Source organism: Manacus vitellinus, unplaced genomic scaffold (genome assembly GCF_001715985.3).
Source record: "Manacus vitellinus isolate BGI_N305 unplaced genomic scaffold, ASM171598v3 scaffold_7_pilon, whole genome shotgun sequence".
NCBI classification, from domain to species: Eukaryota; Metazoa; Chordata; class Aves; order Passeriformes; family Pipridae; genus Manacus; species Manacus vitellinus.
Window position 1 is genome coordinate 9,898,926 of NW_021940813.1, and position 11,202 is coordinate 9,910,127.

Below are 11,202 nucleotides of genomic sequence, written 5' to 3' on the forward strand. Positions count from 1 at the left end.
AAACTGGCAAGCTCACATACTAGTTAGCTTTGCAGTTAAACTTTCCAACAGTCATTTGAAACAGCATATGGATAAATCCAGAGCCGGAGTACAGAAATAGTAGAGTTAAGAAACCATTTCATATTTATGTGATTCAAATAACAACAGATTCGAGCACTCTTTGACTGCCAGGGCAACTTCAACACTTATTTTCTACTCCAAAGGAAAATCTCAGTATACCATTCACTCATGAAAATGCATTAGCCTAAATTCTGTTGTCTAAATGAGCAGACCAAATCCCACTCATAATCAAGGTCTAGACTTTTGAACTTAAGAAGTTTAAAAGTAAGAACAATCACTCTTGAATTTGTAACAGAAAAAAATACTTATCTCCAAGATCTCTGTAAGAGTGAGCCAGTTTATACCTTATGTCTATTAATTACTCTGCCCATATTAAAGAATACCAGTGACATCAAGAGAAAGTCGGTTCATGTTTTCATGTAAATGCAGGTTAAGAACAAAATGTCAGCAACTTGTCCTTAGCACATCTGGACAGCTCAACATGGACTGAGACCTTACATTTATTATTATATTAGCTGTACACTAATTTAATAATAAAGAATGCAATAATAATAATGTAATAAGTTAGGATATATAACTTGTGAACTCCAGTAAGACTGTTTCAAGTAACCTGTCCTCTAAATGAAACCGACTGTGCCAGAAAGCAGCTTAACTTACTGGAACAGATAAACAGAAGGAATTAACAGATGCACAATACACTGCAGATCTATCAAAGTCTTAGTCAAACTCCAATCATTAATTTTAACTCTTAAAGCCACAGCCTTCCTGTCATAGAAAGGACTTGAGGGAAGACATATGTCTGTCTCTCTCAAGAGGAATAGATTATCAGATAACCACTGGTCAAAGCTGGAAACCAGCACAACATATTATTACACAGAACAATCCGAATGGAAGCATGAACTTTTAAAATAACCTTCCCTAATCTAAAACCAGTGCTTAGCTGCTTATCACTCAGATCTAACAAAATAAATTTTTGAGTATTTTAATGCAATTGTCAAGACACAACACAGTAATCAAAGTATCTATAAAGTTTAATGCAGAGGCACTCAACCGATTACCCACAGGCTGTATTATTTTTAGACACACAGGCCCTAGGCTGTCTTTCCTTTGAGTGATTTGGGAGTAGGCTGAAAGACAGATGAATCATTTTAGCAGCAAAGCTTTGTCTCACCGAATTGCAGGCAATCCTCACAGCAAATGACAGACAGAGATGGCCCAGATCAGGTTCTTGATCTGGAAACCAAAGACTCCCTCCTTAAACAGGCACAAGGAGCTTCTAAAACAACCAACTAACCGAGAAAAAAAAAAAAGCCCTTCAGACTGTATCAACTCCTCTTCCCACTGACAGTCCTGAGTCCAGAGCAGGGAACAGTCAGTCTGCGAGCCAGAAGGAGCTGCACGTCAGCCCTGGCCTTCACTGCAAAGGGGCTCCACGGCTTTCAAACAGGAGACCCAGGGCAAAACAAATGTCATGTTTTGTTCTGCTGAGACTCAAAACTTCAAAAAAAAATTAAAACTGTTTTTTTAAATGTAGATGACACTTAAAATACCAAGCCAAAGAAACTTTATTCCTCTTTTGTTGCTCTGATCAGATTCTGTTACAATAAACTGACCAGAAAAGACTGAGTTTTGCTTCTTGGAACTCATAATCACCTTTCCCTCCCATAAGAGGTAAAAATCTATTTTCACATTGAAGGTTATACTAGATATTCCAAATTTTTAACACTCTTTTAACTCACAGCTTTGACAACTTCTTTCCTAACCTTTATGAAAAACTTCCATAATTCCCACTAACTGTTCCAGAAAAATACAAATCCCTGCTTTATCTTTTAGTTCCTGTCAACCTGCCAAAGGAAAAGCTATTCCAAATCTACAGCATAAATAAAATTAATGTTTATGAGCAAAGACTCACCCAGCTAAAACCAATTACATAAAAATACTACCAATACCACATGCTCCAGTTTCCCTTCAGTCTCAGTGAGGTGAAATGTATTAGACTGTTAAACATCTTGTTACCAAATGCTTTTGATGATTAACAAACTACATAACAAAAAAAGATTAGAGGATTCCTCTACGTCATTGCTAGTTTGAAGGTATTTATCCAGTCTATAAAAATCTTTCAGAAAAACATAAATAAGGACTAAAACAAATAAGTAGCAGTTAAAATGCAAATTACTTTTTAGCAAAATGTCATTTTTTAACTTTACATAGAAAGGTCTTTACATAGAAGGGATTAGAGGAAAAAAGGGCCACTAAAATACCCACTTATAACATACAAAGCATCAGAAAAAGGAGAACTGTATCTAAGAATCACAGTTCAGTGCTCTAATCTATCCTTTCAATCCAAGAAGAAAAATAATATTTAACTGACTCCAGAAAAACACAAAAAAACCGAACACATTTTTAAAAGGATAAGTAGCAGCCTGTAAAATACTTCAGCAATTTTAGGAAAAAGATGGCTTTTACAAAAAACAAAGGACAACTGGCAACAAGAAAAGCTGTTCTACTATAGTAACTATGAAAATAGGTGAAACAATTGCTAAATCTATCTATGTCTAATTCTATGAAGGATATATTTTTTTGGGGGAGTGGAGACAGAACACTCACTACACAAAACACTGTGCTGTCTCTCTCTCTCTCCCCAGACAGCCATTACCCTGAGACATCACTCTGCTTGTGGGGGCTGGTGACTGACTGCTTTTGCATCACTCTTTCCTCTTCCTCTTTTCTTCACTTTAAAACTGTCTTATTCTCAAGCCATGAGTTTTCTCATTTTCACCCTTTCCATTCTCTCCCCATGCCAATGGGGGATGGGAGGAGAAGAGCAAGCACCTAGATGGGTGCTCAACTGGAAGGGTCAAGAACCAGAACACTTAATATCTACTATATAGCAATCTTACCTTGAAGTTATTCTGTTATTTTGTGTGTGGTTTTGGGTTTTTTTCATTAAGAATTTCACATCGGACTGTGCCAAAACTTCATAAAAAGCCAGGTGCAGCACCTATTGCTACTGCCCTAGCAAATATCAAATTAACTTGGAAATTAGGCCAGCCCAACACAATTTATTGTCTCTTTACCACCTCTTTTTCTCTTGGTGTTTATCTATGTATAACTTCATTATTAGCTCCATCATTTTTTTCAGCTACTTCAGGTAACCTGACTTAACTCTACTGTCCTCCTCTTCCATTTCTCTGAAAGACAAGTAGTGTATTTTCCCACTCCAGAACCCTGGGGCCATCACCATCCGTTATCTCCATGAAGCCCATAAGCAGCAGCTGTACTGCACCAGGCCACTCACATCTGCAGAAAAAAAGCTACCCACGAAACACAGAACTGACTTACTTCTACTGGAACCCACTAAGCCAAGAGGATCTAGATATATTTCAGCTTATCTAAAATTTGGGTCAGGGGAGAACTGTGATTTCCTTTATGTTCCTGGATACAATTCATCTTTTTCTGAAGACCAAAGCAAAGATGAATTCAACAGTCTTTATCATTATGTACTTACTTAAACCAAGTAAATGCTACACTTGAGCATTCTCCCCAATTAATATAAATTATCTCAACATCTTTTTATCTGCTTTTTTATCCCATGACCTTTCACCTTAGCTGTTATTTGTACTGCAACCCGAGATAGATGTCCTTGCTTTCACCTTTCATATTTTTTTTTTAATCAACTGTATTTCTGGAATTCCTAACACTGTTCTACTGCTCTCTTATCTTTTGTCTGCATCAGAATTGCTCCTTCCAAAACTGACAGATCACCTTGTACTCCTTATGTCTTAGGAGAGACCTTATCTACCTATTTTCTTTGCTTGTAGAAGTTATGCTACTTTACAATCACTAGCTGTCATTTTGTCCATTCTGGAAGGGAAGGAATGCTATCAAATTCATGTTTATTTTCATCAAAATTTAATTAAGTTTCAGATTTTCAAGCACACTCTTATTAGTCTAAAGGAGGCATTTCAACAATTTCTACCAGTTGCTGGAAGAAAAAGGTGTCCCAAACATTCTTAGATCTTCAAGAACTACAAATCCTATCTTTTTGTCGCTTCAGAAAGAAGTTTCCCAAGTTCCCAATTTCTCTCAATTTCTGGATTACTTGTGCTACTTGCTAAAAAGAAGCAAACAGAACCACTGGCATTGTTTACTGTTTCATACCTTCTTGTTCTCTTTCTTGCACCAAAGACATGGAACTGCTTCAATGCCTTATCAGCTTCAGGGAAAAAACCCAAACACGAGCATGCAGAGATGTGTGGGGTGTCCAGGGTAACATCATCTCCCCTTCACCAGCTCCTCTGGTCAGTCCAAAGACAAACAGAACACAGACTGAGAAATTTTCTCCTATTTTGGGAAACAAAGCACAAGCAATTCCACCAGCTGGAGGATGCTCACTTGCAGACTACAAGCCTACGCTTACAGGCAAGACTGGCTGGCCAAACCACCTACTGAAGGAAGAGTTTTCCATGCTTAACCTTTATGAGGAAAAAAAAAATTACCTTGGTGATCCAGTTTGATCATCAACAACAACAATTTATGGAACTTGTACCATAACTATACTAAAAAACTTAATTCAGAACATACAAAGTCTCAACCACTCACAGAAATTAAGTGTTCCTTTATTGAATAAACAGCCTGCAAAAGTGACTGATACAGATAATTCAGTAAATGAATTGCACCCCGTTCTAATATTACATAGTACTCCCCCCCACAAAAATCTCTATCATACCACAGTTAACAGTGACTGCTAAACAAAGTTATCTAACCACAACGACTCTTCCAGACCTTCAAAACAATCAATATTAGGCTTTATAAAACCCCTCAATATTATATATAGTATTGGAACATCACTGCCTGCCAGCGTCTGGCAGCTGTAAATAGGAACAGGTTATAAATAACAAGAGTTGCATCAAAAAGGTTTCCAGCTTACTTGCTGCGCTACAGCCCATTCAAAGAAAACCCTTTTTAATGTTATGAAATGAAAACTTTATCCATGCCCAGATCTAGGGAATGAAGGACCAAATATGGAAAAGTGATAACCCCAAAATAATTGAAGAACAAAAGCAGCCAGACAATCCAGCAGCCACTGTGACCAACGAGTAGCCTTTCAAGGTAAAAGCTAAACAGCAGTAAAATGATTCTATTCCAATGTTTGGCAAAACTCCTAAAGGGATTCTATTTAAAGCTGTAACAGGCATATTTGAAGAACAACACTGAAAATTCTGGAAAAGCCACAAAAGATAATTCCGCGGTATTTTCACAAGGCTTGAAATAGTTCATTTAATGTATTTAGCTTTACAATATAAAAAAAAAAAAAAATCAAACTCCATCACAATGTACAAATTGTGAAAAAATAGTGAAAAAATTCCAGGCATCAAAAGATCACAATTTACCAACAAAAGCTGTAATGAAACTGCTAGATGGAAGCTGAAGCCAGTCAGATGAAAACAGAAGACAGTAATGTCTGACTAGCATTCATCTTTGTGATCCAGTTCAGTGGTTACCATACCAATGGTTAACATATGTGTTAAGAGAAAATTTTTTTTTTAAGATGCATTTAAATCAAGTGTAAGGTTTTAAGGTCAGTGCACAAACAGAAGTAGAAAACACAGTTGCAAGCAATAAATGGCAGGTAATTCTTCAATAGTATCTTTTACCCTCAACCCTGGTGGAGAAACTGTATCTAAGACAATTGCAATGTTCTGTTAAAAAAAAACAAACCACACAATAAAAATCTTCCAATATCTTTTCGTGTAGAAAAATTTTCCAGTCATCTTCCATAAGAAGATTAATAATTATATTTGGAGACAGAAGGCTGGCTTTGAACTCTACTTTCCTACAGTCACATCTTGTTGTTCAAATTGTATCTGCCAGCTACCCTTCCAATGGCACATTTCAGCTCAGTGCTGCTGGCTCTGCCAACACGGCAACAGGAAGCGTAAACACTCCTGCAGAAACCTGATCACCTGTCAACTGTCAACAATCCACAGTGATGCCAATAAATGGTTTACTCTATATTAGTTTTGGAAAAGGCCTACAGGTTTCCTCGAGACAGCTAAGTTATAACAGGTACCCTTTTACTACATAAACTAAACAATTTCATACCAAAAATTGTATTTAAAAATGGGGAGGATCCATTGATCATCTTTTCCTCCAGATACGCCCCAGGGCACAACAGTTCCCAAACCACACGCAGTCACTGATTATCTGCTGCATGCTCAGCTGTTCACAGTACAGTAAAATTACCAAATTACAACCTTCATGATATTTTTCAATGCCACAGTTGCCACAAATTGCAGCAGTTGCCACAAATATTTCGACTATAACCTACAAAATCAGGATCTCCTAAGCCACATTCCACAACAAGAGTTCACTATGATTCACTTCTATTTTCAGCATAGGCGTGACTTTTTTATCCAAATTCATCAGTAACTATGTGGTACATGAACACTAGTACATCAAATGTTCAAAGAGCTAACAAAAAGCAAAGTTTAACCCTGTAAGTACGAAATTCATCCAAAATATTTGTTTTGAAACATAAAAAAAGGCTAAGTACAACTGGCCCAGACAGATTTAGTAGTAAACAAGCTCCAAAAGCACATGGTAGGTGTTTCTGATGAAACAAATCTCAGACTCACAAAAGTCTCAGGCACTTGGTCAGGTGAGCAGCAGCAATGAGAGAATTACTTGAGTACAGTATATTGGCACACGTTCACAACAGCACAGCACAAGCACAACTTCAAATGACTCTTTCATGCATGATCAAAGGATTGCACAATTTATAGTTCACTCATGTCTTTATTTGTGCTTAATTATATGTAACCTTTGCAGTACAACCATTCATTTCCCAAAACATTTGTCAGTAACTTCACTGAGGTATCCGAGGCAGGCAGGGCTCGGCACCAGTGCAGCTCTAAGGGGCCGGCTCACACCCGGCCCTCACCATCACAGGCTGCAGTGCAGGCACCATGAGCTCAGGGCCCCGTGTGCCTTTTTTAAATGCTAGGACACTCACAGAAAAGAAACTCTACTTTTCTCAAGCAAACCTGTCTGATGGGTTAATATTTTCCCCAGGCATACATGACCCACTGGGTATCCATGTGGTTGCTGATTAAGATTATTGTGTATTTTGGATTAACCTGTCACCCTCTAGGGCCCACTCTACACACTGAAGCAAATCTAAATTGAGATGCTCGATCAATATGGATCTCCAGTACGGGCATTGCTTTTCTCAAACAGTCTAGCTCCCAAAATGTACAAAGACCCATGTACCTGAACATTAGATGACATCTATACTCAAAAGTTCATTTCAGAAAGGATATTTGAGTAATTATATCAGTCTGGGTCATTAAGAAATGCTTGTACTTGGAAATCTATCAAAATAACTTCCAGAAGAACTACCCAGTTTGGAAGTACATAGCTGAATCCAGTTGGTTGTTTTGTGTTTTTGCCAGACTAGATATAGAGGCCTGGATAAACCTGGAGTGACATGCTAATTTTATACAAGGTCAAAACTTGTTTATATTGAAACACACTTACAGAAGGTCATTCCTTTGCAAAGGAACTAGATTGCACAACAATCTTGGGAAATACACTTCATAACAAAAGAAACTGCCTGAACAGTATTCAGGAGTGTGCAAACAGAAAACGTACACACAGCGAAAACAGAAAAAAGCTGCATAATCTGAGCGCTCAGACTTTCTGACACAGAGGTCCCGAGCCCATGACACAGTAACCTCTGGCACAGTTGCGGCAGCTACAAAGACAGCTGCAAGCTCAACAAAGTACGTGACACAGACAGGGCTCAGCTACGAAAACCAAGTGAGAGTCGCTGTTTAACTGTTGCCTTCTGGTTTGTTTCACGGGTTTCTGGGACTAGTGAGTTACCTCAAACAGCCAAACTGGCTTTTATGGAGGTTTAATTAGCTGAATTAAGCTCTCTGAGAAAGTTAATTTATATCACTGGAAAGGAAGAGACTCTACAGTCCCACTATGCAGACAGGTGTGTTCCATACAACCCACATGGTTATTTACTAATAAATAAAAGCCCAAGCTGTACCTCACTATACATTGCCACCAAGTGTCTTTGAAGACTCTTCAGCTCACAAGAAATATAAAGTTTCTCCTCCCCTGCTCATCAGATTTTTACAAAGAGATAAATTTTTACACCACCAACTTAGTATAAACCAATATAACCTATAATAAAAAAAAGACATAAAGAACACATTGTAGTTTCATTAGCATCAGAATTTAAGTCAAAAAACTTTCTTCAAATAAATCCACATCACAGTAAGTGCAAATCCCAAGTAAGTGCAAATCCCATACAAGAAATGTACATCAGACAAAATCAGACTGCCATGAGAGGGTTATTCACACATTTCCTTTGGGCTTACTCTTCTTCAGTATTTGTTGAAAATTCGGTCACGTTTTTGTAAAACAAGCACTACATTCATGTAGCTCAACTAAAAATACCATTTCTTTTTAAGTGAGACATTAGGTAGCCTCTATAAGCTGACCACAAAACAGAGTGTCTTCTTCCCATTACGCATTCAGGTGGGGTAAACACAACTGAACTGCACCTTGAGTATCGTGCTCCTTATGCTTGGTGTATTTGCTCTCTTGAATACTTGTGTCCTGTACCACCAGCAAATTCTTTTTTGGCTAATTCAGATTAAAGTAACATAGCTCCCTGACACAGTGCATGTTCTCCAGGCCTTCCACGCCTCAAGTGGTAAAACTCTTGCACCATCACCTTACATTTTGATGTCAGTTTTTCCTCTGGGCCTCTGAAGTCTCCAACAGAACTTGAAACTACCCAAAGCCATAAACACCTAGGATCACATAAGTAAAGTAACTACATTGTTTTTAATCTATCTGCTTAAACTGCTGTAAACTTCCTACTTGAGTTTTCCCAAGTAAATACAGGCACTAAATGGGAAGTAAGTGGAGATGTTAAGTGGCCCATAAGGCTTATTAAGATCAAGCTGATAGGTTTAGCAATGTTGATACAACATAAAACTACTAATTTTAGAAACTCCTAGTGACCTTCCAAGACTAAACCATAGACATTTTTTTTTCCTTCAGAGGTTTTAAATGTCAAAGACTAGATACCTTCCCATCAGTCTTAAAATATGAATACACTTAAATATATAGGTTGCACACACGATTCCAATGACACACCAGTGACAACAGACTGGAGCACATCCAAAAAATAAGGCTGGTCAGGCTGTAACATGCCATTCTCACTCTGTTCATTTCCACTAACATAAACCAGGCTTAAAATTGTAACATAAAACTACTTTTTTCCTGAGAATTGTGAGACATTTTTCAAACCACAAAGTAATACAGACATTACAATGTTAGAACAAACATAACATTACTGAAAGGCTGCCACAGAAGAGAAGTCTAAAGGCAAACAGTAATGCAGGGGCAACAGAGACCTGTAGAAATCCTTAGCAAAAAGCAAAGTTTTGTCACAACATCCAAGGCATTAAAGAAAATTCTGAAATCTTTATACCTCTCTAGTCACAACTGAAAAGCCTCACAATCATCAGTACTTCCCTGGCAACAATTTACAAACCCAACTTTCAAATAGGCAACGGTGACACGATTTGTTTAATGTCAGGGCTAAAATAAAGATAAGTTTTAGGCTATTGCTCTTAGCAGTACAGAAAGACACAGTACAAGAAGCACAAATGCCAGAGCTGGAGAAGCCCATCAGCACAGGAAGGGGTGGGGAAGTGAGAACAAATTCAGGTGAGTGGGGACCAGAGAAAGAAAGCAAGGTTCTCCTTTAAATGGAGCCATGGTGTGATGTGGGTTTTTTGTTGTTTTCTTTTTAAATGGTACAAAAACCTGAGATGTTGTATCGAGCCCAGCACTGGCTTTCTGTACTTACAGCATTCTTTCACTAATACCATTGCCATAATTGTGCAACTGTTCCCACTTTTAATCACTTCTTGGCTGAACACCACTGGCTCATTTTTGTCCTTTTGCACCTTTAGTGTAACTGTGGAACGAAAGAACGCTCTGTTACACTTCATGGTGCTACACTTGGCGTTTACATTTACTCTATCAGCAATATTTATATGATAATAAAATCTCGATAACTCTTGTGTCAGAGAGCAGGAGCCAAACAACATCTGATAACAGATACAGGTTTATTGCTATCTAGATGGAAGCACGTTTTTTAACAGCAGCACAAGCCACTCCTGGGTTTAGTTCCAGTGCTTCTACGAAGAAAGATGCTATTTATTCTGAAATAATTGTTATAATGTCATTATTATTTATTCTGAAAAAAAATGATATTTTTTCATCAGCAACGTTTCCTGAAGCACTTCTGATTTTTGCACAAACAGGTCTCCCACACAAGTACTGCCAGAGTTCACGCCCGAGGTTTAAGTAAGTCGATCTCCAGATTAAAATTTCCACGCTCAAGACCAGCGAGTGAAGGAGAGGGTAAGCTCACAAAACCGTCAGGTCAGAAACCCTTAGTACGACCCCCCATCCCCACGGCACTCGTGCCCGGGAATCCCGCAGGGAAGGAGCACCACGCCTGCCTCTCCCGGCACCTGGGTGAGACGCGCAGCGGCTGCTCGCCCTGCACCGACCCCCGCACGGCCCGGACTCAGCGCGGGCCCCCGGCTGCGGGCCGCCCCGCCGGGCCCGGCCGCGCTCACCTGGCGGGGCGAGGAGCCGGGCCGGGCATCGAGGAGCCAGGGAGGAGGAGCTGTAGCAGAGGAGCCGGGGCCTACTCGCCGGCAGAGCCGCGGTGACCCCCCGCACCTCCCCCGCAACCCCGCGGCCCCGGCGCTCACCGAAGTCGAGGAACTGCTTGATGGAGAGGGGCGAGGGGGAGAAAGCGCGAGTAGTACTCGATTCTGCTTGGGGATGGGGCTCTTCAGCAGCGCCCCGCACAGCCGCATGGCGCGGCGCGGCCCGCCCGGCTCCGCTCCCGGCGGCGGCGGCGGCTCCTGCCCGGGGAGCGGCTCCTGCCGGGGGCGCGGCCGCTCCGGCGCCGCCCGTCGCGCTCCGGCCCGGCCCGGCCCGGCGGGAGGGGCGAGCGCCGCGGCCGCGCCGCGCATGCGCGCGTCGGCGCGCAGGGGAGGGGCGGGGCCGGGCGGGCGGCTGAGGGGAGCGGGA

General features: G+C 40.3%; 1 protein-coding gene across 1 annotated transcript in view; it reads right to left on the bottom strand.

Annotated features, from left to right (window-relative positions):
- Positions 1-10,985, bottom strand: part of PDK3 (pyruvate dehydrogenase kinase 3) — a 51,536-nt gene extending 40,551 nt beyond the window's left edge. The window contains 3 exon segments of the mRNA XM_018073230.2: positions 10,878-10,920; positions 10,922-10,939; positions 10,941-10,985. Of these exon segments, the coding sequence (XP_017928719.2) occupies positions 10,878-10,920; positions 10,922-10,939; positions 10,941-10,985 (106 nt within the window).
- Between the last annotated feature and the right edge of the window lie 217 nt (positions 10,986-11,202).